Source organism: Ambystoma mexicanum, chromosome 11 (assembly GCF_040938575.1).
Source record: "Ambystoma mexicanum isolate Mex_15411 chromosome 11, UKY_AmexF1_1, whole genome shotgun sequence".
NCBI lineage: Eukaryota > Metazoa > Chordata > Amphibia > Caudata > Ambystomatidae > Ambystoma > Ambystoma mexicanum.
This window is the reverse complement of record NC_090934.1, coordinates 1,057,670,745-1,057,697,817: the sequence shown is the minus strand read 5'-3', so window position 1 is coordinate 1,057,697,817 and position 27,073 is coordinate 1,057,670,745. Positions and strand designations below refer to the sequence as shown.

Sequence of the window (27,073 nt, the reverse complement as noted above, 5' to 3'; positions counted from 1 at the left end):
TCAACAATGTCAGTGTTCTAAATCATCAAAAAATAAAAACATTTATTGTCAATTTTTAGTTTGATCATACAAACTTTTGTTACAATGTTTCTTTTTTCTCAGTTCATCTAAAATCTACTTGACGCTGTTTTCTTCCTCCTTTTCGTCTTCATTTTACAGTGGTTACATGTGAGTTTGATCAGTCAAAATCTTGTCCAAGTAGTTGACTATTGCACAAGTCAACTTCACATTTTTTCCTCCCAGAATAGTAAACCACCAATCTTCCATGTTCAGGTTTGCTGGGGCATATTTTCCCAAGTGAAATGTTCTTTGAGTTTTCAGTTCCACACATTCAATTGTTAGGTGTTTACTTGACTCTACTGCAGCGTTGCAGTATCTGCATTGATTATCATCCGTGTCTCTAGCATGTATCATATGGAGTATCTCCTTGTTCCTCAAGGAATTCAGCCGCGGTTTCAAGAACTTGTCTCGGTGGTATCTCGAGGGAAATTGCTTTGAATAAGAAGGGGGCGAATCTAGACTATTCGCTGCCCAGCCCAAGTAAACCGCTAAAGCTAAGTTGTTGTATCGTTCTTGGTTCAATATCCATTGCCATTGTTTCATTTTTTTCTTTGGAATTTGTGGATGTCCTAGCAGCGTTTCCTTTTTAATGGGCGTACTTGATTCGTTGTTTGAATGCAACACAATGATTGGCTGTGGTATTTCTTCGGGACATGCCCAGCTTTTTGGTTTATTCCATAAAAGCTCATGGTTGATTGAGTCAAATGCTTGGCGCATGTCCACAAAAGGCATATATACATTTCTTTTTTGTCTCAGAGCTTCTAGTTTTAGCAAATTTAATGCCACGAGATTCACTTCCGTCCCCACTCCTTTAGTGAACCCAGTTTGTCTATGATCCAAACGATTTGTCTTTGTGGCCCAGTTGGCCAGTTTCTGTTGCAGGAAGGATGCCATAATTTTGCCAATCGTATCTGACAGCGCGATTGGCCGGTAGTTTTTTGGGGTCTTCACAATTGCCTTTTTTATGAATGGGCACTATTATTGCTGTTGTCCATGATAGCAGCAGTGATTTTGCCTTTGCACTGTGCCTGAATAGAATTTCAATGAACTTTGACCACTCCATTCTGTTAGCTTTTAGCATGATGTTAATGCCATCCGGACCTGCTGCTCGGGAGTTTGAGTTTGGAGATTTTGGTACTTATGTCGTCCAACGATTCAATCGTTTCCACTCCCTTTGGATCACTTTCTTGATTTGTTTCGCTACCATCGGCGGTATAGAACACCTTGGCGAAATTATTTATCCAGGAGACCTCCAACACGACCTTTGTTAGCATTGCACTTTGAGATAACACCTCATTGTTCAAAATGGACCAGATCATAATAGTTGTCAGGGCGCCTCCATTTTTCTTCATTGTTCTTAATTCTTTACGTAACTTCTTTTTTTCATTGTGTAACATTTTACTCCATTGTGTTTATTTTGATGATTGTTTCTTGTTGGACCCACCTGGAGTGTTTGGAATTGCTACAGAGGGGTATAATTTATCTGAGCCTCTAGGGAGTCTTCTTTGGATCGCAATATGTTAGTCAAATTTGCAATCTCATTCCTATTAAGTCTGTCAATTACCCGCTTGATTAATCTCCAGCTGGCTTCCTAGCATTCTTTCAGCGTTTTTTTTTGTTCATTTGACCATAGTAACACCAGGGCATCATGATTGCTTCTTGTCATTGAACTTACTGTTAGATTTACAATTTGGCCCCATAAATTCGAGGAAACACAGATACTCACCACAACGAAGTTTCCCAGTCAACAAAGTCCTAGCGTTCTAAATCATAAAAAAAGATTTACTCTGATGCTTCCCCAATGATCCTACCTCTTCCCTTGGTCAGCCTTAAATCAACCAACAAACTAACTCCTCAATCGGATCAGTCCAATTTAATACAAAGTGTCATAGAACCATACCCCTCAACCTCCCTAGGTCTGCTGCCCAATGAATTTCCTTAGGTTTAATACATCTTAGCAAAAAACTCTTTGAAAATAAACGGTTGCCGAACACAGTGGTGCTGAGAATTTGGCAAATGCAAAAGCAAAAGGGGTATGGTAACAAGTGAGCTAAAAAACACAAATAAGACCAATGTTACTAAATTATAAAACATTGAACCAGTACAGAATATGACACCACTGTGACGAAGGGGCCAGTGTGCTTAATAGGATTATAAATGCCCTTCACCTCCCAGTACTTGTAACTCCGACTCCATTTATTAAGAATGGTACACCAACTCTTGACTCCACAACAAACAAGGGAAGAGTAAAAAAAAATTGGACATTGAGAAAAATCAGCATTGTGAACATTTCCATGATGTCGGCTGTGGATCGAACGTTGATTTGAGCTTCCGCTGTGCAATTCTAGATGCGAGCAATTGTCATATCCCAAATGGTTTCTCTGTCACTTTCCATTTGGCCCTTCAGTCTTTCCCCACCCTTTCGGTTTGAAGACCAAAGTCTTAACAATCACCTTTGTAGTTAAATGGACGTGTCTGTCGCATATGTTTAACCTTTTACCATCCTTTCAATGTTACTTTTGAATCTTAGTTGTTAACTTATATTTACCTCCCTTGTTTTTAATATGCTGTGCTTGGTTCTGTGCCTCAAAGGCTACATATCCTTAAGTAAGCAGAATTAAACCTTAACTGGCGCCTTATCCAAGAGACTTTTCAGTACAGAATTTAAGTTCTATTTATTTTTTATTTTTAAATGTTTTTATTGGCATTTCTTAAATTGACATGGTGCCATCAATGTGCATGATTGCCAACATATAGTATAAAACACAAGTATAAGAACATTATAACCGAACAATAGCCAACAGTAACTGCCTCCAAATGTCTTTCATCCTATTAGTTGCATCCCTTTAGAGTAGGATAATTTATTACGCGTTCCTTTAGCTTTTATATTAGGTGCATTTAGAGCTGTGTGGAGTTACCAAAAATAAAACTTCTAACACTAAACAACAACAGTCTACATGTGGAAAGGGCATCTGGCTCAGGTGGGTATGTCACCGATAAAAGTTCCATTTCTCGGGGAGTGAAGGGGATAGTGATCGGGATGACATCGTCTGTGTTTCAGGCTTGAGTTCGGGGGTAGTGAGAGTAGTACAGTTCTTCAGGGGGGTTTATGATCTGCGCTGAAGTGTATGTCTCGCAGGAGGGCCTTCCAAGAGTCAAGGGTGCCACTCGACATGTCTCCTCCATAGGAGACTCCATCCTGCCAGGCTCTGGTTTCGGCTGCGGTCCATCTCTCCAATTCTCTCAACCAGCGCTCATGTCTCGGTCCCCCTGGTGTCTTCCATGCCATGGCTATGGTTCTCTTCGCCAGTATGCATGCGATATCCATCAGCTTTATGACGTGTTTGTATTTGCTTGGCCTCGGGTAAGTCCCTAATAGGCATTCTCCGGGAGTCCACGCATATCTGCTTATTCCGGCATCTGTGCAGGTCTGTCGAACTCTGGACCACAACGCCATTACCTTGGTGCAAGTCCAGAACATGTGGATGAGATCAGCCCCGTCACTCCCACACCATGGGCATGCTGAGGAGGCCTGTTTGTTGAAGGAGGCCACCCTGTGCGGGGTCATGTACGTCCGGTGTAGGACGTTTAATTGTATCTGGCCAAATCTAGAGTTCCTCGAGACCTTCTTGGGGTATAAGAGTGCTCTCTCCCATTCTTTGTCTGTGAGTGCAGTTTCGAGATCCACTTCCCACTTCGCCTTTAGCGCAGGGCTTTTGGGATTAGGTTTGTCATTGAGTCTTTTATACAATCGGGAGACGGGTTTCCAGCCATCTGTAAGGTCATGCATTTCTTGCAACAGTGGGTCCGGGGTGGGTTCCTCTGGCCAGCTGCTCCAGTTTTTCTTGGCGATATGTTTGATACGATGGTACCAGAGAAATTGGCCCCTCGGTAGCCCTTCGTTGGTCTGCAAAGATTCAAAGTCCCTGAACTCGCCATCCTCAAACATATCTCCCCATGTGTAAATTCCAGCGTCCTCCCATCTCCTGGCTATTGAAAGGTCCGTTTGTGTTTTGCATGTGTCAGCCAGGATGGGGTTGTCTGGTGAGTAGGGGTGTTTCGCTTGCATAATGTAGCAAGTTCTGGACCAGATCCGCCTTCCAAGTTGACAATCATGGGGGCACCAGATTTCTGTTGTAGAGGGTTCCAAAGCGTTTCTCTGGGGAGTACTTCGGAAGACGCTTGCCGTATCAGTCCCAGCTCAGCCGATTGCTCGCCTGAGATCCACTTAGTCACATGGCTGAGTTGTGCCGCAAGATAATACAGCTGGAGATCTGGGAGTTGTATTCCTCCTTCCTTATGCGGTAGGGTTAGGGTGGCTAAGGACAATTTGTGTCTGGTAGGTCCCCACAGGAAGTCTTTGATGAGTGACTCCAGTTTCTTGAAGAATGGCGGTCTAACGTAGTGGCATATGTTGACAAAGAAATATAAGAAACGGGGAAGAACTATCATCTTGATAATTGCTGCTCTTCCTACCATCGCAAGGGGGAGTTTTGACCAAAATTTCATAGATCTGCGGAGATTGGATAATGCTGCTTCAGTATTGTGGTCGTGTGTGATCTCTGGGGTGTGGCCCACATTGATTCCTAAGTACCGGAACTTGTCGATTTGCCACTTCATCCCTATATTCGGGAGTTCTGCCTCATCGAGGCCTCTCAAGCTGGCCAAAGGGAAAGCTGAGGACTTCAGTCTGCTGAATTTGATCCCAGAGTATTTTGCGAAGTTGTCTAGTACTTCCAGTGTGATTGGTGCGTTAGCTTGGGGATCCCTCAGGTATAGCAGTACATCATCCGCGTACAGTGATATTATATTGTGCTCGTTGCCTACCGAGATGCCTGCATCAAAAAACTGTTTCCTGAAGTATATGGCAATCGGCTCCAGACCCAATATATATAGCATGGGCGACAGCGGACACCCTTGTCTGGTGCCCCTCTGTATTTTCCAGGATCCAGACACCATGCGGCCAGTCTTCACTCTTGCTACGGGAGAATTGTAAAGCACTGTGATCCATCTGATGAATCCTTCGCCAAACCCAAACCCTCTTAGTACCTCGATAAGCCACTCCCAGTAGATGGAATCAAAGGCCTTAATGGCGTCGAGCGACAAGATCGCCAGATCCTCTTCGCTCTCACGGGTTTCGGCCATAACATGCTGGAGTCGTCTGAGGTTGGCCGTGGTGTTGCGCCCTGGAACAAAGCCATTCTGATCTTCGTGTACGAGGGACCCGACCACCCTAGCAAGTCTGCAGGCCAGTATGGTGGTAAGAATCTTGCTGTCGTAATTTAACATGGCCAAAGGGCGGTAGGAGTCACAATCGTTGGGTGGTTTGTTTTGTTTAAGCATGGGGATTATTATCGTCTCCTTCATTGTGTTAGGTAAGACCCCATTTTCATAAGCCTCCTGATAAACCCCGTGGAGAATCGGGGTGAGAATGGCTTCATACGTTTTGTAGAATTCGGGCGGAAGGCCGTCGCTTCCTGGGGCCTTGCTGGTAGCCAGTGATCTTATTGCTGCAGACACGTCTTCAGCCGTAATTTCCAATTCTAATGCTTCTCTTTGTTCGCTGGATATTCTTGGGAGGCCTATCTCATCCAATGTGTCTCTAATATCCTCCCTGGGTATTTGTGTGTCATGGGAGTATAACGTGGAGTAGAATTCGGCAAACGCTTCAATGATACCCAGTTGTGTCCTGTGTCTTATCCCTTTTTCATCGAGTATCTCCGTTGGGAGGTGTTTGGGGCGTTCTCGCTTGCACAGCCAAGCCAGTAGCCTTCCGGGTTTGTCGGACTCCCTGTGGGATCTAGTGGTGTATGTTGCAAAATCAAACTTCTCCAGTCTATCCCAGGAAGCTTGGCATTTCTCACGGGCTTCCTTCAGTCTCCCTTCAGCCTCTGGTGTAGTGATTGAGGTGGATTCCAAGCGTAGGATCTCCTCCTCTTGTACTTCGAGATCGGCTCTCAGTTGTCTACGAGTGCCCCCAGCTTTGGATATTATTTCTCCTCTGATTACTACCTTCATGGCCTCCCACAATGTGCTCCAGGTGGACACTGAGCCTTTGTTAATATCAATATATTCCTCAAGTTTTTCGGCGAGGTCTTCTTTAAACACAGGGTCAGCGAGGGTCGCCGTGGGCATTCTCCACATAGGGATTGGAGGTCTAGGTCTTTCGATTTGCCATTGCATGACCAGTGGGGAATGGTCAGAGATTGATCTTCCTAAGTACGTCGTGGTTTCAACCAGTGAGGCTTGTTCTCTGTCGACAAACAAGTGGTCGATTCTTGTGTAGACCTTGTGTGGGGCCGAATAGTAGGAGTAGTTCCTTTTTTCGGGATGCTGCTCCCTCCAGATGTCCACCAAGTCAAGGTGTTCCAGTGCGTCTGTCAGGGCAGACGTAGCGGGGTTTCTTGGGTGTGGGGGTGGCGTGGACCTGTCTTTAGAGCCATCTATGACACAATTAAAGTCCCCTCCCCATATGAAGGTCTTATTTCGGTGGGGTGTCATTCGTGAGCACACCGCCTTGAGGTGCGAAGGTATTCCATGTTGTGGGAAATATGAATTGACTAAACAAATTGGAGTCTGTTCAATAGTACCCCACATTATCACGTACCTTCCTTCCTTGTCAGATTCAAATCCTTGTAATTGGAATGGTACATTCGGGTTCACCCAGGTGAGCACTCCCCTCGAGTATTTGGAGTAAGATGATCCTCTCCCGGTCCCAGCCCACTTTTCGATTATTTTAGACATGGCTTCCTCCGTGAGATGTGTCTCTTGCAACATTGCAATCGATATTTTCTTCCTGCGGAGATAGGACTGTATTCGATTCCGCCTCAAGTATGAGCTCATCCCTCTCACATTCCACGTCATTACTTTGAGATGTGACGCCATCGGGGCGGTGTTTCGGGCCCAGCGGGCCACTCTTCGACGGGAGTCTGGATCAATCCTGGTCGTGAGTTATGATACAGCGGGCGGAGGTAGTCCGGTTCCACACCCCCGGAGACATAATGTGCTTCCTTCTTGCCCATTTTCGACTTCTGTGACATGTAGACTGTGTAACTAACAAAACAATTAACAAAACTCAAACTGGTGCGCCCAGCGATTACATCGTCATGGTGATGCTCAGGCGCTCTCAAGCCGTCAGGACCCATCCGGGTATCGGGCGTGAGGTAGGTTAGGCAGGTGGTTAGCCCGACCTAGGTTGTTTGCGGGGGATAGGTCTGTTGCCTGGTGGCGAGGCCGAACGAGGGCCGTTTCTATGTAGCTGACTGTTAGCTGGATTACCTTCCGTGGTCCGGCCACCTGTGGTTAGTGTGTCCCTCCTTGGGGTCTTATCTCATGCGGTCTGGGGAGCGTCCGTCCCTTCTGCGAGGTTGTTATCCTCTAGCCACATATTGGCGGCTGTTGGATTTTCCAGAAATATCGCCCTTCCCTTGTAGATGACCTTCAATCTCGAGGGGTAGAGAAGCATGTATTTCAGGTTTAGCTGTCTCAGCCTCGCTTTCACTGGTACAAATGAGTTTCTTTCTCTCTGAACTTTCTGAGTATAGTCAGGGTAGATAGCGATTTTGGAGTTACCCCGTTCTATTGGGCCTTCCTCTCTGGAATACCTCAGTATGGTCTCCCTGTCCTGAAAATTGAGTATTTTGGCGATTATGGGTCGTGGGTGTGAGCCAGGTGGAGGCCTCTTCTGGAGTGACCTGTGCGCTCTTTCGACTGAGAACCCTTGGGTTAGCTTCGCTGCGCCAATCTCCTGTAGAATCAGAGACTCAGTGTAGGCCGTTGGATTCGGGCCTTCGCTTCCCTCAGGCACTCCCAGTATTCTGATATTTCCCCTTCTGGCCCGACCCTCTGCTTCCTCGGATCTTGTCTCTAATGCCGACACCTTCCTCTCTAGGTCTATGACTTTGGCCTTCAGGGCTACGGTGTCTTCGGTCGTTTCGCAAATGGTTGTCTCAGCGTTTCTCACCCTCTCAGACAAGTTTCTGGCATCTTGGCGTATAAGTTGGATGTCGGATCTGAATTCCTCCATTTTAGTGTCTATGTGTGTTCTTAGCGAAGCTATAGCCTCCATTACTTGGGTATGGTTGTCGGCTGTTTCACTCTCTCTGGCCTGTGCCGGTTCGGGGGTGGGCGGGAGAGTTTGCGTAGATGACTTGGATTTAGTGGAAACATACGAATCCATGGTAGCTGGTTTCCCTTTGTTCTTGGCAGCCATCATCAAGTCGTGAGTTGTCCGACGTGCTGCAGAGGTAAGGCGTACAATTTGTGGGGTGTGCCAGGCTTAGTACGTTAAGACAGGATTATGTCCGACGGCTCAGAGAGTCAGAAGCTGGCTTCCCGTGTCTTGGGCCCAATTGCGTATGCTTGGTCGTCGAGGGTCTATTGGACAGCCACCGGGGCGAGGCCCATAGCATCTACTGGATGCGTCTCAGGGAACGCGTATGGTGGGCGCAACGGGTGATTCCCTCCAGCTCCTCACCTGAACCATCCGCCTCCGCTCGGTGAGGTCGGGTAATCAGAGGTCCGCCGCCTCGCTGCCCTCGGGTCGCTCGTCTCTCCGGTCGCAGTCTCGGTATCCGGGCAGGTGTGTTTGGCGTGGCCGCGACGGGAAGGAGTTCCGGACAGGAGACTCCGGGCCTCACGGACCGCTCCCCCAGTTCCAGGCAGCTCGCGGTCCGCGCCGACCCCAATCCCCTCGGGGTATGATCCTCACAGCAGTCCCTGTTGCGGCGAGGGGGGCTCCGAGTGTTCCAGTACGAGGAGCGCCCTTAGGAGCGGTGGCGGTTGGCTTCGCCTCCGAGGAAGGCTGCATTCATCGGCGATCCGCCATCTTGGATGTCGTCAAGGACGGGTAGGGGGGACCGGTTCGAGTGCGGTCCCTCGCGTCCTGTTGATCCGTTTTTTCAGCGGAGCAGCACTGCTTTGTCGGGAGCCGTTTCCTCCTTCCTCGGAGTCGCCTTTCCGTCTCCGAGAGTGTAGGTTAGGTCGGCAACAGGATCTAGAAACGGCGCCTCGGCCGGAGCTCGGCAATTCAGCCTCTGTGCGCCATGAGCTCCAGGCCACGCCCCTCTACAGAATTTAAGTTCTAAGGTGTGAAGAGGGAGACCACACCATTGAAGAATTAAGAAAGGATTGGGTCAGGCGAAGGCCAATGCCTTCACATTATCCTGTTTCATTTTTCTTTCAGCTTACCCCTGCAGTTGTAAGGTGGTACATATCTTCCAGCCATATGAGTTTTTATGGTGCTCTTAGGGTAAAAAAAGAATTCTCCCCACTGCTAGGCCAAAATAGTTGAGTCCCCATTTCCTTTACTTTAGTGTACTCCTGACTATATTTTCTCAGCCAGTCCCATCCACATCTTACTGAGCAGGAAAATCTTTGTCGGTGCTTCTTTGGGGAGAAACTTATAAGCGCTAAGGCAGGACCTAAAGCACTGGTCCCCTACCGATTTAGTGCCTGAACATGTGGAGTTCGTGTCAAACAATCCATTTGTTTTGTTTAAGGACAGGAAACCCCTAATGCAGACACACATCTGTATCAGAAGTACTGAAATCAATATGTACCTAATTGTAAACCTAATCTGCAGATGAAGAATGGATGGGTGTGCCTTAGATTGCAGAATGTGCTTGTAGGGTGCCCTTACGATTGGTTCTTCTGTAGTGTCCGGCCTTATTTCATTAAAATGTTAGGAAGTAAGGTGATGTTTGCAGGCTTTCTTCTTTTTCTGTCATTCTTCGTTCTTGTATAAGCGCGGGTAATGTGGTTATCTTTTAATAATTTTCCTCACCTTCTCCTGGAGTCCCATACTAGTACAGACTTGTTTTTATGACTGTGGGTCAAAACTTTTTGACTCGTCTTGATTAACTTTGTTAGCACGATATTCTTTTTGGTGTCCTGATCTTTCGTTCTCTTGACTAAGGTTTAATCCAAAGCCTTACTGGAGACTGCACCTCTTTATAAGCGAGCTCCCCTGTGCCCTTGCTAGCACAGTTAATGGTGCGGGATTGTGATTCATAGTCCAAAACATCTGGAAAGCCACAGGTTGCAGACACCTACCATAAGGCTACCAGGGCAGGAGTTAAAGTGCCTTTTTTTCTCACCGAGACAATGTGTTTGCATGGCAGGCTGCTGGTAGCTCCTTTACCTTTTAGAGCCTGCATTGCAGTTAAGCCATTTGTTCATTGATGGTAGCCGCTTGTTCTATAAACAGGAGCCAAATGGCCACCTCAAAGTTCTGTGACCCAGCCATTGCTTTTTGATCCTGCTCATTAATGTTTAATTTTGTGCACAGACTCTTTTGCCTATGTGATCAAGTGCTCACAAAGTGAATGGAAATTTTTTGGAGCAGTGCGCGGATCTGCCAGACTCCTCAATCCACGTCTTTGTCACGATCTGGGAGGCCAACAAATGTTTTTAATGTCTGTGGGTTGTGATTGGAGGGTTGGGCTGAACACCAGTACTGTTTGGAGACCTGCATAATGCAAGGCACATTGGCCCAACAGTACTGTAAATTAAAGCGTTCATTGTGCAATTTCCTATACTTTGTCAAATAACATCCTTCGTTTTAATGTCTCAATTGTTTTGCCTGCAAGAAATATATAAATGTGTGCAACATAACTAAAAGGGTTTAGAAAATCTGACATGGATTCTGCATAATTGATTAATTTACTTTAAAAGGATGTGCCACATTTGTTATGTGCTGCCATAATCCCATGACTGATTGTTGGATATGGGAGTTGGGCAACATTCAGCCATTTGCAACTGCAATGTAATGAAGCAGCTGACTTTTTACTGCTCTTAAAACGTACAACCTTTTCTTTCAAACTGTTTAATTCCCTTCCCCCTATAAAAGGTGCAAGTTCACAGCAGGAGTTATGTATGTTCTTGAAATAAAGATTGTGACATTTTAAAATGTATTATATGGTTCTATTACTTCGTGTGGCTTTAAAAAATGTTTTATTCCCCACTCCTAAACAAAAAATGTTGTTTCCATAAAGTTAGTATAGGGTTAAACGAACCATATGTAACCGATTAAAATCTCTCATGACCTACATTTCATGAACCTATAATATAGTGTAATTCCATATTTAAAATCATGAGCAGATAATCTAGAATAATCGACAATAAAATCAAGGCATTCTTCAGGCTTTTGCCAGCTCAACTTTCAGTTTATCTTAAAAAGCTACCAATGGAACGTCCAATAAATGTGAATTCCAGCCATCAGGTGATGCTGAAAACAGTTGGTCGAAAGAGCATTAAGATTGTGCACAAAGCGGCCCACAAAACTTTAAGGAGTTTTCGAGCTCTCCAATTAATCAAGGTCTTGTTGGTTCAACCTGTCCGGGCTTTTTTGAACAACCTACATAATTCTAGTTCAGTCAACCTTATTTCTTGCTCCTACTAAATCCAAGGTTTCCAACAATTTAAATCTAAAAAAACCAAACTTTCTTTGGTCACTACTACGAAACGTATTTTGGGCACCTCAGTATACCCGATAAACTCTTAATGTACACATGTTCATGACTTTACATTTTCCCTTCCAATTAAAAGTAGTCATCATTGAGAAATATTTCCGTTTACATTTTTCTTAATTGTCTTGCTGGTTAGTGACCAATCTATCTCATTGTCAGCTAGCAGATCAAGTATTCATTAATCAAAATTAGTTAACACCTTTCTCCAGCATGGGGTCTGGCATGGATTCACATGCTCATGAATATTCCCTGTCGTCAGGCTGGGAATCCTCGGTAAAGAAAAAATCAGTATCAGTATCAGTTTCGTTTCTGATCTGTCTTTCCTATTAGTAACCAATCACGGATCTCTGCGTCATACTGACCACAGCCAATGACTGCCCTCTACCTAAGCCCCGCCTCTGGCAGCCATCTTCAGATTTTTACTGCACGTTCAAGTGTTGGGAGTCCTCGTGCTTAGCTCTCGAGCTTTTACTGTGTGTTTCGCGCTTTTTCAGGTGAATTTTCACTTTTTTTCGGTTAATCGAGCCTCAAGCTCCACCGTTTCTACTCCTGTTAACGGCTACCCGTTGCAGGATTTTCCTACGCCCCTCAAGGGTGAAGATTTCGTCAAATCAACTTCTTGGAGGATTCCAGAAGATTCGCGGCCTACTTCGAGATGGCCCAGGATGCGAGTTCGTCGCCCGGACCCAAGCTGTTTCGCAGCTGCCCTGGATGCGGGCTGCAGAATGTGTTTAAGGAAGACGAACATTCGCGATGCCTCTACTGTCTTCATGGGGACAAGACTCATGTAGAGAAGGACTGCCAGTTCTGCAAGAACTTGTCGGAGCGGACCATGAGGGACTGTCGATCCCGTCTCGCAAGCTGGTTGGAGAAGGGCTCGACGGGTGAGGCGACGGGGGCCCAACACCAGGCCAAGCGCCGCGAGTCCACTGGCTCCAGGAGCGCCGAAAGGTCGGGCTCTTCGGTCGCCAGGCAGGGCGCACCTTCCCCGGCACCGTCAACCACGAGCCAACGCTCCGGTTCGGGGAAGAGAAAGTCCGAGACCCCGGGTAAGCTTCGGGAGAGGCTGTTTTGATGCCCGCTCCCGGGGAGCCGGTTCAAGCCCTGCGTCCCCGAAAGCGGACATCCAGTCCCCAAGGAAGGACCCAGCAACCCCATATAGTGGCCCTTTGGACAGTGTCCTGGCGCCTGTGGCGCCAGGCTCATAAAAGACATCAGTCCTGGCGCCATAGGCGCCAGGCTCATTATGGAAGTGCTTGGGTGCACTTACCTGATGCAGACCATGCTGCAGGATCCCGGCCTCCTTGAGGCCTGAAAGGAACTACTTTACCTGTGGGACTAATTTACCATCCGGGCGTGGCCGGGGAAGGATACATACCTGATTGGAGGAAGGATACATACCTGGAACTTCTTCCAAGGCTATTTAAACCCCACCCGAACAGCCACACGTGCTTCGCGTTGTTCTGCATCTAGCAGCTGGACGCTCACCGTGTCTGCTCCTGCATCCTGACTTCTGCCACGCCTGCCAGCATCCTGGATCACCTGCAAAGGAAGAGAAGAAGAGAACAGAAGAAGGAAAAGTCCTTACCTGCTAAATCCGCATCCCGCAGACTTCTTGCCGACAATCCTGAAAAGGAAGACTTTTATTTAAAAGCTCATCGCGTCGATCGCTGCAGCGCCGCATTCCACTCACCTTTACAGGGCGCCTCCATGTTCAGCAGCGATCATCCGGATTCGCAGTCACGCCCCAGCGCCTAGGGACAAAAAGACCAGAACAAAAGGTGAGAGAGAAGGGAATAAGGAAAGCTAAATCTCCATGTTAAGACTTACCTGTTGATTCATTCCCTCTTCATTTCTGGTCCGCGCCGCATCCTGGCATTTCCGGACCCCCGCCCCTAAGGGGAAAAAAAGAGACATCCGCGTTAATGAGCGAATGAAAAGACATTACCAAAAAACGCTCATTAAAGACTTACCTGATTTCTACAAGGATTTCACCTCTCATCTCGGGTCGGTGCCTGTTCCCCGGCATTCCGTACCCCGGCCCCTATGGGGAAAAAAGACACTAGCATTAGTACATTAATGCATGGACACAAGGGGAACCTCTTATCAAAAAACGTACTTGGAAGCCAAGCAAGTTTGGTTCTCACCAATCCGAAAAATCCAGTGAAGTAACTGGATACCAACGCGCCCCTGCATCAGAAGCAGGATGGAGAGCTCGTCCTTCCAGACCCTAAGGTGAGACGCTACGAGGAATCACAGAAGGGTTTCAAGGAAGGTGAGAGGGGAAAGTGGGAGGCTGTTTGCATTACCCCGCAGACAGTTAATCCCCTATTTTCGCCTGCAGAAGGATACTTCTGCGAGCCAGACAAGCCAGATTTGGGGGCCCGGTCCAGTCCGTCTTCCGAACCCTGTGCATCACCTTAGAAGAGGTCACAGCAGCGCGAACCAGGCCAGCACCTCCCCGTGGGAGTCAGGTGAGCGTTACAGAAGCCTCGTCCGATCTCGGAAGAGGGGGAGCGAGGCGTCGCCCCTCCCCTGAAGGAGAAGGCCCGGGACGCACCTAAGGTGGTGAAGGCCCCTACCGAGCAGGCGAAGGCCTCTATCGAGGCTATCGCGGCGACTCTGGCCAAGCCGGCAGAGACACCGCCAGCGGAGACTGCCTCCGGGACTAGAGTTTCCCTGCCGCCAAGGAGGGAATCCTCTTTTCAGCCCATCGTCGTGGCCGCCATGATGCAAGAAGCGAGGGGGGGCACGGTGCCCTCCTCGAGCTCGGAGTCAGCCTCGGAGGAGGAACTGACCCAGGCCGTGAGGAACCTCGAAGTCCAATTCGAGAAGGTTTGATCCCGTCGGGAAGATCCTCGGGAGATAACCGAGGAAGGAAGACGATGGTGAGGAAGAGCGGCCTTCCCTTCCGGCGCAGCCGGACCCTAGGCCTCAGGATGGCTCGGCGGCCATTTTGTCGGCCATCTAGTCCTTATGCTCTGAGATAAGGACGAGATTCCCACGGCCCAGGCCGGAGGACCCGCAACCTGGCCCGTCGGGAAGTCCTCAGAACAAACGACGGAGGACCCAACCCTCTCCTCCGCTCGCCCCAGTAAGGCCTACAGTTTCCCTCCTCATCCTCCCACGAGTCGGGAGATGACGGTGCGTTGGGCTCGACGACGGTTTCTGAGGGCGACAACGACGGAACGGGTCTCCCGTCGCACGGCCCTCGCCGCCCGACGAGATTGGCTCATTCCACGCCATGATCGCCAGGGTGTCCGAATTGTTCCAGCTCTGCCCGGAGGAGCAGAAAAAGGAAGGTTTCCTCTATCAGCGCCGGGAGGCCAAGAGGAAGACGGTCATCGCGGTGCCCCTAATCGATGACATCTGGGAGGAGGGCCTGTCGGTTCTCAAGAACCCCTCCACGGCACCAGCCAAACGGGACCGGTACGAGAAGAAGTACCGGGTCCCCGAAACCGCTCCCCTGTGCCTCAGGGCCCAGCCAACGCCAGACTCGGTCGTCTCGTCGGCGGCGAAGAAGAAAGCGGCGGGGTCAGGAGCCTCGACGTCGAATTCCCTGCCGGACGGCGAGGGAAAGAAGTTGGACGCCATGGGGCGGCGGGTCATTTCGTCGGCGGCGAATACGATCAAAGCGGCCAACGCCCTGGCGATCGTGGCCCGTTACGACAGGGAGCTCTGGTTTAAGCTGGCCCCCATATTGGACTTCCTGCCAGACAAGAGGTCCGAGGCCCTGGAAATACTGCAAGAGGGCGAGGTGGCGTCGGACCACGCCATAACGGTGGCAACCGATATTGCCAATACCGGGTTCCGCCAGCTGGGCAACAGTGTTTGCCTACGACGACGGGGTTGGCTCCGGGCGACCGACTTCCGTCAGGACGTCCAGACCAGGGTGTTGGACATGCCGTTCGACGGCAGCAACTTGTTCGGGAAGGCGGTGGACGAATCCCTCCAAGCCATAAAAACGGACACGGAGACGGCCCGCGCCCTAGGAGCCCTTCAGCAACGACGGCCCTTTCGGAGCTCCGGAGGCAGACAGGGTGCCTCCAAGGGATCCAGCGGTGGCTCGTCGTCCTACCGCCAGGCGGCACGCTCCTCGTCTCAGGAAGCCTACAGGGGTCGCGGCAAGCAGGGAGCGCCTCGCCCCCGTCGGCAAGGTGGCCAGGGCGGCAAGGCCACCACCTCCAAGCAGGACTGAACCGGCCGTGGTCTCAACGAGGTGTTCCGGTGGGCGATTCGGTGGTGGGGCGTTCGAGCGCACCTCACGGCGTGCAATGACTTTCAGACGCCGGCGTACCAGGAGACGGTGACGACAGACGCCTCCCTGGAAGGTTGGGGCGCCCACACCGGAGATCTCCACGCAAGAGGCCTCTGGCTCCCGGAGGAGAGGCTCCTGCACATCAACGTCCTGGAACTCCGAGCCGTGTTCTGGGGTCTCAAATCGTTCCTCCCGTCGCTCAAGGGCAAGGTGGTGCGGATCTTCACGGACAACACCACAACAATGTTTTACATACGGAAGCAGGGAGGCACCAGATCCCCAGCCCTATCCAAGGAGGCTCAGGGTCTGTGGCACTGGGCGGTTGCCCAGGGGATGTTCCTGGTTCCCTTCCACCTGGCAGGAGAAAGCAACACCATCGCCGACTCGCTCAGCAGGGAGCTGCGCGCGTGTCACGAGTGGGAACTGCGCAAGGATCAGGTGGATCAACTCTTCCGACGATGGGGCAAACCCCAAATCGACCTGTTCGCAACAGCGACGAACTCTAAGTGCAAGAGGTTCGCCAGCAGGTTTCCCCAGCCGAGAAGCATGGGCGATGCGTTCTCGTTCCCCTGGGACGGCCTATACCTGTATGCGTTCCCTCCGTTGGCGTTGCTGCTTCGACTCATCAGCCAGCTCAAGAGGTCCCGGTGCAGGATGATCCTCGTCGCACCGGCGTGGCCGAGGCAGATCTGGTTCCCGGACCTTCTGGACTTGTCAACGTCCCCTCCCATCAAGCTGTCGGCGGACGCGGACCTTCTCTCCAGAGAAGGAGGCGCCATCTTCCACCACGACCCGGCGTCCCTGAACCTGCAGGCTTGGCTCCTGCAGCGCTAGAATTTGGAGGCTACGATATACCGGCCGATTGCAGAGAGGTTCTTGCAAAGGCCAGGGCGTCCTCGACTCTCAAATGCTACGGTCATAAGTGGAAGAGGTTCTCTATCTGGTGCCGAGCACAGAAGATCAACCCTCTACGGATTACGGCCCCTCAAGTGCTGCCGTACCTGCTATCGCTGGCAAAGGCTGGGCTAGCCCATGCCTCCATTAAGATTCATCTGGCGGCGATCTCCAGATATACCAGAACCACAGGACGGACGTCCCTGTGGTCCCATTGACTGGTAAGAGTTTATGAAAGGACTGTTCCGGTCGTTCCCGCCGGTGAAGGCCCCGGCCCCGGCGTGGGAACTTAATGTGGTGCTGACCAGGCTCATGGGGCCCCCATTCGAGCCGATGCACTCCGCACCTATGAAGTTTGTGTCGTGGAAGACTGCGTTCCTGGTGGCCATACCTCCGCACGACGAGTGGGAGAGATCCAGGCACTATCCTGCAATGCACCGTACTTGACTTTCCATGCCTCGAGAGTGGTGCTTAGGACGCACCCCTCCTTTATGCCCAAGGTGCCGTCGGACTTCCATCTTAACGAGCCCTTGGTGTTGCCTAGTTTCTTCCCGTCTCCTTCGTCGCTGGCCGAGAGGACTTTGCACTCGCTGGATGTGGCTAAAGCGCTGAAGATCTACTTGGACCGCACGAAGAGTTTCCGGAGGACATCACAGCTGTTCGTGAACTTTGGACCTGTGAATCAAGGGAAGGCTCTCTCGAAGTCTTCTATTTCCAGATGGCTCTCCGGCTGCATCATGCACTGTCACCGGTTGACTAACCGACCGCTGCCAGGCCGTCCGAGAGCCCATTCGACCAGAGCGATCGCTGCTACTACGGCGTTCTTATCTGGTGTGCCCCTGCTGGACATCTGTCGACGCACACCTTCACGAGATTCTACTGCGTCGATCGGGATTCCAGGGAGGAGTCCAGGGTCGGCAAAGCAGTGCTGCGCAACCTGTTCGCTTAAGGTGAGCCTGGTGAGGAGGTAAGAGATGCTTAATGTTGTTTTTTTTTGTATTGCTTAATGTTGAGCCTTTTACCACCCCCCGTGGTTGTGCATGTGTGTACTGCTATTTAATCTTATATTCATGAGCATGTGAATCCATGCCAGACCCCATGCTGGAGAAGGAACAAGTTACTTACCTGTAACTGTTGTTCTCCAGCATGGGTCTGGCATGGATTCACATGCGAACCCTCCCGCCTACCCCTCTGCGGCTCTTCACTTGGTCATACTGCCACTTCACGTGCTACCAAATCTGAAGATGGCTGCCAGAGGCGGGGCTTAGGTAGAGGGCAGTCATTGGCTGTGGTCAGTATGACGCAGAGATCAGTGATTGGTTACTAATAGGAAAGACGGATCAGAAACGAAACTGATACTGATTTTTTCTTTACCGAGGATTCCCAGCCTGACGACGGGGAATATTCATGAGCATGTGAATCCATGCCAGACCCATGCTGGAGAACAACAGTTAAAGGTAAGTAACTTGTTCCTACTTTTGCCTTCTAATATAGCTTGATTAATAAAATAGTGCAGGCAGCTTTCCTCCGCTATCTTAATCCACATGCAGCCCTTCCTGTAATAGCCAGTATTAAAAACAAGGTTAGTCATAGTCCTTTCTGCCCTTATTAGAACACAAGATGGAAGGCCTAGTAATGGTTTCTAAACTTTACCTTGCAGACTAGAGCCGTACTTCCTAAAGGTCCAAATAACTCCTAAACCATACATTAGCAAGGGGACACCTTACCAGAGCGGAGGGGGCATTACCTGGACCAGTAATGCCGCTGGGTAGCAGTTACAAGCCCAACCAATACAAGGGCTTTAACCTAAGCCCCGGGGCTTTATCAGGCCAGGTAATGCCTGGACTGCCCCAACCCACTGCTTGGGTAACACTGCTATTAGTACCCCGGCATGTTGTACCGGATGCTAAAAGTGCTATGTCTTTGCCGTTTTGCAACTTAAAAAAAGAAAAGAAAAAGGATGGCCACCATGGATTTGGGAGAAGGGAATTACATGTAGTCCCTGCTCCCTTTCCACGGCGGCCATTGCTGGGTCGGTGACGCTGCAGGAACGCTAGTGTTCTCGGCATCCAAACATAAGTAGAGTAGAGAGGAGATGTGGAAAAGGGGGTTGAGTGACATAGGGACGTGGCAGCGCTCACTTACCCATGTTCCAACAGGGGAAGATTGTGGTCTCCCACTCTGCAGAGGCTCTGAGGGGGCACTATACTGTGTGGTAAAGCCTTCTGTTATGAGCCTCTTCATTGGCTGGGAGGCCTAAGCCACTCCCCTTCCAGATCCTAATAAATGTTAAGGGGTTCACTGATTTTTATTTTAAATAATTGTCCCATCTGAAATAAAGTACTGTGTACCTTTTTTTTAATATACTTAAACAGTTGTTTATTTGTAGTGGGCACCTAAGCCAAGGGTAGCCGGGCGCAGAAGCAACAAGAGGATTGTAAAGCTTAGGTTACAGGGAGCGCCATAGATGGAATCCAACTGAGGTTACATTGCTGTAAACATCAAAAACAATGCCGATACAGCAAGTTATAATTACAAGGAAATATACAGTATTTACAAGTTATATAATATGTCTAAACATAGAGGATTAGTGGATATGCAGTTATACACAATTTGCAGTATTTATGGTATAGCGCAGCAAGGGAGAACGTTAAGTGTCATGTTCCTTGAGCAAGAGGATGGTATCGGATCTGAATTGTGGGTAAGGAAGGTCTTCCCTGAGGGATGGTGGTAGGGAGTTCCAGAATTGTGCTGCTTTAACAGGAAAGCTGTTCCCTCCAGACATGGTGCGTTTGAATCTTGGCACTAGAAGGAGTTTGGAGTTGACCTTTCTGGAAGGGTGCCAGGATGCTGGTCTAGTGAATCTCAAGTATTGAGGGGCATCTTGGTGGAGGCATTCGTGAGTCAGAGAGACAGATTTAAGGAAAATGTTGTCTTGTTTTTTGAATTTTGAATTGTTTCCATTCCGAGCAAATTAAGTGAAAACCGTTACTTGTTTTTCTTGTTGAGCAATATTTCAAATTAACATTTGTAGAGTTTCTAAGCAAAATAAGTAAACTCTATAATTTCACCTTTTCCTGGAAATCCTCAAAAATGTATGTTTTTCTGAAACAATTTTCGGTTTTATGTGGACAAATTTGTTTTTTGTCCGTTTTTTCATTGGACTATAAATTAGGCATATTCTGGGTTAATGTTCGCAGGGAATCTTTGTTGCAGTAATCCATTGACCTACAAAAAGTAATTTTAAGTAATTGAGAACTGAAGCCCATGTTAAAACTACTGGACGTTCAGTGGGACTGAGGTTTGTTTGATCAAAAAGTTAATTTAACTTAATGATGTCTATCTGTTTTTATCCTTTCAGAAGTAACTAAAGTCAGAAGAAACCTCTTCAACCAAGAGATTCGTTCGCCAATAAAAAGAGCTGCAAAGATGCCAAGAAGCCAGTCTGTTTCAGCTTTGGAGGGAGTGAAGCACAAGCGTACTCTCTCGTATGACGGCAACAAAGGTAGGTTATCACTTTATGCAAAATATCATCTGTACTGTACTAATTCTGGCTGGTAAAATTCTCATGTTCATGGACACCGTGCGAGTGGAGGGGTCCTAATGCTCTTCCAAGGATTCTGCACCTGGCGAGTGTAAGCCCGATAGACCCTGTTTGGTATTGTCAGATTGCCAAACATTAGTGCTGTGCACCCTGTTATCTTCGATCTCTGAAGCAGAGGATAGTGCTTATTTTGTGTGCGTGTAGAGCAGGAGTCCGGGCAGTTTTGGTTCTAGTTTTCAGTAACACCCTTTCCATATGATCTAAATTTCATTGTTTTATAAAGAAAAAGTGAGAATTGTGGCCAATTAGTTTATTCACAAATGGTTACTCCTACATCTCGCACACTTTTCTCCATACATTTAATGGTTTCATCTCCATGAAGGGGATGGAACCTACTGTACCATAGACTTCAAAATATATGTATTGGGACAAATGAGGGGTCTTGCCATCCTTCAAATACCCCATCATTAGCCCGGCACTCTGAACTCCAGCCCCTTTGTTTGCACGTACAGTACAGCAGTACTTGGCAGCAAGTTTTTGCACTTTCTCATCTTTATTCAATTCTGGACCGTCTTGGACACGTACCTGTGCTCTGTAATTGGGACTTTTAGTGCTGCCTTTGGTGATAGACCCACAATCTAGTGTCCCAAGTGCCTATTCTACTAGTGACCCAGTGAGCCTTATTTGCTTTCTCCTGGGGCTTTACAGACCATGTTGTGTAGGTGGAGGAAATGTCTTCCATCAGTGAGGCAATTGTATATTTTTCATCCTGAATCTGCTGCAACACTTGCTTCGTCTGCATCAGTGGAATCTCCCGGCTTCACTGAAGTTCTGTGATGGTGTCATTGGAGGCTGGGATATTATTTTGTATTTTTTATTTATTTGTATAGCGCTAAAGCCCGCAGGCATCAGAGCGCATTCCAATGAGACAGGACATATGATTACAAAAACGGGACAAGAGAGACACACAAAAGATCATAGCATGGGGAGCTGAGAGTGGTCGCTAATTTAGTTTATTTGAAAAGAAGGGTCTTTGACTTCTTTCTGAAGTGTATGTAGTTTGTTTCTAGTTTCAAGGATGTGGGCAGTTCATTCCATTTGAGGATGCTTCTGTTTGGGAAAGCCTTGCCCAGGCTGTTTTGCTTTTTAGCTGGGGATGTCTGGAGAAGACCTTTGTTAGAGGATCTTAAGCTTCTAGATGGTTCATGCCACTTGAAGTGTTTTTTCAAGTACGCTGGGGCTTTGCCGTATAAGCATTGGTGGACCATTGTGAGGGATTTGAAAGTAATTCTCTCCTCCATGGCCAGCCAGTGTAGATCTTTCCTATCGCCTGTAATGTGTTCCCTTCTTGGCCTGCCCGTGATTGTCCTAATAGCATTGTTCTGAATTACCTAGCATTGCTTCAGGCATTTGATGTTTGCTCCCAGAAGCAAGGAGTTGCCTAGTCCAGTCTAGACAATATTGTTGCTCTAGCTATGGCAATGCTATTTTTTTGATTGAGCAGGGGTCTAATTTTTCTCACAAGTTTTTGATGGTATTGGCAGTTCCTTTTTAAGTATGCTGTGTGGGCCTCGGCTCCTAGTGAAGCTTGTAAATAGACTCCCAACGTCTCCTACTTTCTTGGATATTGGGATTTGGGCATTTTTTAGACTGAATGCGGAATATGACGGAGTTAGTTTTTTCCGGGCTTGTAAGGATCCAAAGATCAGAAGTTCCGTTTTGGTCCCATTCAGACACATCCAGTTGTCTTTCATCCAGCCCTGGACGATGTTATATATGGTAGTAAGTTTTTCACTGTCTTGTTTATAGTCTCCACTAAGCTCGAAGACCAATTGACTATCGTAGGCGAAATTAGTGAAGAATATTCCCAATTGAGTTAGCATGGTACATGGGCATTGCATATACAGGTTGAACAATAAGGGGGAGAAACTAGCTCCCTGCGGGACTCCACAGTCCACTGGTTTGGTTCTGGAGGCCTGATTTCCCCAGACAATCCTAGATTGTCTGTCTTGTAGGAAGGATGATATCCACTCTGTTGCCTCTAGTGAGCAGTTTCCTGAGAGTTCTAGGGCTTCTCTGAGCCTCTTGTGATGGAGCAGATCAAAGGCTGCCGAGAGATCCAATGAGATCAGGAGGCCTGATTTGCCCTTGTCCAAAATACCTAGCATCTCGGTCTGCAGATCTAATAAAGCCGATTCTGTGCTGTGACCCGTCTGTTGAGGGTGCAGCAGGTTGTTCTCGTCTACATAGCTCTGGAGTTGTTCAGTGGCGACTTTAGTATTTTCAACAGGAAATTGCAATTTGCAATAGGTCTTAGATTTGCAGGATCCTGTTGGTCTAGTTTAGGTTTCTTTGGCAGTGGGGTAACCGTGACTGTTTTAATTATGGTAGGTATTGATTGATCCCAGAAAGATGTGTTTACCATTTTTCTAAGAAAGGGAGCAAAAATGTCTTCGAATGGATTGTGTCCTCGCATATATTCCTCATCTTAAGATAATATATCTCGCCAGCTTTGCTGCTTCGGAATTTTCTTTCGACAGAGGGCGCTGTATGCAGTGTCGTCGATGTCTCTCGTGGGCCTCAGTCGACGACGTCATCCGCATAAATAGTGCATGCAGCGCCCGTTAGCTTCTGTTCTGTTTTTCCGAGCTTACTCTTCCAGTGAATTACGGTGCACTTCAGTGAGATTTTCGTGAGAAAATCTCTTCATCAAACCCCATCGACGCCCAAGTCTGGTTTAAAAAAGTCATGTGTGCGGTCTGGGTACCATACCGACGACTGTGGGTCCTGTCAGGCCATGACCGAGAATGCTCTATGAGCATAGAGGTAAACTGGCGGTGGGGAGGTTCGCATCAAAGTCGTCTTTGAAGCGGGTCGATTGCGGCACTAGTCTTCCTCTAAGGAGGCGAAGAAGAGACGCCATAGGTCTCCTTCACCATCGAGTGGTTCCTTCACGGAGGTGATCAGATGTCCTACGAAGTCTGATTCCCCTGTAAAGCTGTAAAGTGGGAAGCATTTTGTAGTGTAACGTTGTAAATTTTCGAGAATGGGCCTCAACGCCTCGAAAGAAAAGGAAAAGAGCCATGCCCCGGTCGCTCAGAGTACGAACGACAAAGGGAAGTTGAAGGCTATGTCTTCGAAGCCGAGCTCAAGGCCGGCGTCATATCGAGAAATTCTTGTTCCGACAAAGTCATCGAGCGTATAGACTAGTCAAGAACCAAGTCCAACTCTGGTTCCGGCAAAAAAGCGCAAGGCGTCAAATGTTTCGAGGTCCTTACCGACTCCATCCGAGTCGAAGCTGTCTAAGTCGACGCCGATTAAGCCGACGCCATTTTCTAAGCAGCCTTCGACGACTTTGACATTATGAAAGCCATTGGCTTTACAGGAAAAGGTTCATAAGCCTTTACCAAAAAAGACTATTTTAAGTCTGTCGGCAATATATGAGGTAGACCAACATTCTGATGAGGGTTCACCACCTTTCGGTCTTCAGTTTGACACCCCAAATGTGCCAGAAGAATTTATTTCTGACTAGTCCAGACTAAGGTATTTGTATGAAACTCCAGTTGGCTAGTGGTTTGGGTACCTCGCCAGAATTAGTTTGGCAGGTCTGACCCCTCTGAGCATGCAGACTCATCCTACAGAAATATAATGGGAAAGGTCATTGAATTTATGGGATGGAGTAGGCCTACTCTGTCATACGAACAAGATGATATGACGGACATCTTGGACTAGAGGCCTCAAAAAGATCAGATTTCACCATTCCACATGGCTCTACAGAAAACAAGTCTTTGCTAGCTAGGAGACTCCGGAAACTGCGGCTGCAGTTCATTAAAACTTTGCAAGGAAGTACAGGCCTTCCAGCAGTGGGCCGGATTATCTTACCAAGCAGCCCACTCCTGAACGCTTGGTAGTTCACGCGGCAACGTCAACCAGACAGTCTGCTTATCCTTCCATACCCCTGACGGGGACGACAGCAGGGTGAATGCCTGGGCACGTAAAGTTTTCACTGCAGGAAGTATGGCTTTGAAATCCACTAATGTGACTTGCACATTGTCTAGGTTTACATTTCTCCAGCATTGGATCTTTCATGGATTCACATGCTGTGAATATTTCCCATCGTCAGGCTGGGAAACCTTGGTACCTTTTTAAAATAGCCCTTTTCCTACGGAAAACTTCGGCACTAAGTGTCCTATCGACTTCCTTTTTGGGTGCTTTAGGCTGCAACAATAGGACATCCTGTATAAATTGCCACGCCCCCTCGGCTTCCTTTCATATTTCAACCATCTTCAAATGGGATCACCTTGTGTTCTCTTAAATAGTTTTTTGCTTTTACGAGTTCCACAACTTTATTACTTTGGTATCCCGGGCCCATCATGTCATCTGTGTGACAGAAGAAGTCGTTGTTCTGAGCATGCAAGACCTGTGGTCTCATTAACGTCTACAAGGGGGACGGGAATGCAGGCTGTCTGTATTGGCTGTACCCTCGACCACTCAGTGGAGAACTGTGAGATTTGCCAGGGGTTCTCCAGAAGACACTCGGACTGCAACAGATGGCTTGTTTGGTGGTTGAACGAAATGGCCTATCCGGGATCGGAGGTTGGTTCGGCCCGCAATGACAAGTCTTCGGCGAAGAGGAGCCAGCGCCCAAGAAACCATGCCCCGGCGCAGAGAGGGCTTCGGGAGTTCAGAGTGGTGCAGCAGTCTCTGGGTCGGGTGGCCCCGCTTCAGGCACGCTGGCACCTTGGCCGGAGAAGTCTGTGGATCATCGCGCAGGACATCGTCTGCGGACAAGGAGAAGTCACGGTCACATTTCTCGACGACAAAGTCGTTGTCGAATGACCAGCGACATTCGCCGTTGGAGAAGGAATCTTCGAAACACCATTCCTGCTCCGCTTCCAAGCAGTCTTTCACCAGCGAAGTCCCGGCACCCTGGTGGGCGTCTCGATTTCACAGATGACTAGTTTGTCGACGGTGGTGTCCCTGTTGACGACAGTGTTGAAGCCAACGATCCCTGCAACCAGCTTGACGGCCGGGGGCCACAGCCTTGCTGGGAACCACATTGACAACGGCTTTGACAACTGTGTTTTCGAGTGTGGGTCCTTTGAGTTCAGCGGTTCCACTGGGGACGTTGCCGTCCGGGTTGGTGCTGTGGCCGTCTGGTGCCAGCTTTGGTCCTTTGCTCCCAATGGAGATTCTCCAGCAGGATCCCGAAAAACCTATGATTTGTCCTAGAGTCCGGAGGAGGAGTTTCAGCAGTTCCTGGACCCTTTGGTGTTGGGCCTGCAGCCAGCGGTTCCATCCATGTTGGGCAGCCTGGGGGCGGTTCTGCCGGAGTACCCGTTGGTCAACGCGCACTCCCTACTTTCCATGCAGGTACTGTCTACGCTGCAGTCCCTCCTCAGTCAGTTGGATGCATGGCTTCCAGTGCCCCAAACCCTGGTGGAGCCATTGGGGTGGGAGGTTCCGGCCCTTGCCTGCCTGCCAGCCAGCTGGCTGAGATGGGTGTCCCTCTGTGATAATGAAACTTCAGGAGACAGGCGGATGCTAAAACAATATTTATTCTAATGGGTAAAGGGTCCTTAACAAAACAAAGAGTATCGTCCTCTGGTTTCCTTCACCAGTGTTTGGCCCTTCCAATGTAGATTGAAGCAAGTCCCAACTTTGTCCTATCTCGTGGTGTCCGGATAGGCCCACCACTCCGATCTTCGTTCCTCGTCCTCTTCTCTTTCCTGGAAAATGAGAGAAGCACCTCAGTTTCATTTGGCGCGCTTTTAAAGGGTTCCCTAGGTTCAAGTCCCCACCAATCAGCATCAGCCTTGTCTGGCTTACACCTTATTGGCTGCTGAGGGGTTGTCCTGCCTCCCTTAAAGGCTGCCGTGCTAGCGTACACCATTTCCTGTTTCCCGAGACCGGGAAAACGCCAGAGGCGATCACGTGATCGCAACCGCGATCGCGTTGGGTATGGGCGTGCTCTGGGTGCCTTCCAGCCGCAACCCGCTCCGGGGCCGCCGCGGGGCACGCCACGCTGAAGGGCCGGTCGCCCCCACTCCACGCCGCCATGGAGTGCCTGCGCCCTCGTCCCCCCTCCTTTGGGGCCGGGCCTCCCGTCAGGTGAGTGCAGCTGTGATGCGCCGCATTTCCGAGCAGCGGCTCGCGTTCCCTCGCTCTCGGCGTTTGACAGCCGAGAGCGGAGGAGCCGACCCGCGGTTCCCAGGGCCCCCGATCACCGGTGCAGCCGGTGCAGCCAACATATCCTGCTGGCGCCGAGGCGTATCCCCACACCCTCACAAGGGCCAACTCAGGAAATTGCCACCGGTTTGGACGCCTATTACATAGTCTAGATGTGACGACCTCCCTCCACTCGAGATCAGGAAGATGGGGAGCTGGTGGCGTCTGACCCCGTGAGCGTCCCTCCAGATAGGCTCTCGACCGTGTCGTCACCACCCAGGAAGGCAGATACGTGGGGTATAGACCCAGAGGTGGACCTTCCGCCCCCCCCTACGAGTAGTCCCTCTGAGCCCTTGCTCCCAGACGATGTGGGCGCTTTTCACACCATGAGGGCCAAGGAGTGCCAGGAGTTTGGCCTTATTCCGGAGGAGGAGAGAAAAGACTGTTTTCTATTCGATCATATGGGGAAGAGACAGAGGCGGTCTTCTCTATTCCTATATTGGTCCATGTGTGGCTGGAAGGCCTGCACACAATGCGCCATCCTTTCACAGAACCTGCGGTCAAGGGCCGCCTGGAGAAAAGTGCTGGAGTCCACGCCGAAGTGTCTTGCGTCGCATCCCACGACTGAGTCGGTGTCTGCGGCGGCCAGTCGGAAGACATGTAACCAGCATAAGTGTGCAC

The 27,073-nt window shown here is 49.2% G+C and overlaps 1 protein-coding gene across 4 annotated transcripts in view; it reads left to right on the top strand.

Moving 5' to 3' along the window:
• The window catches only part of TICRR (TOPBP1 interacting checkpoint and replication regulator), a 1,117,313-nt gene that overhangs the window by 649,668 nt on the left and 440,572 nt on the right, over positions 1-27,073 (top strand). For all 4 annotated transcript variants that reach the window (XM_069624305.1, XM_069624303.1, XM_069624304.1 and 1 more), the window contains exon 15: positions 20,042-20,185. In XM_069624305.1, the coding sequence (XP_069480406.1) occupies positions 20,042-20,185 (144 nt within the window). The remainder of the gene's footprint in view (positions 1-20,041; positions 20,186-27,073) is intronic.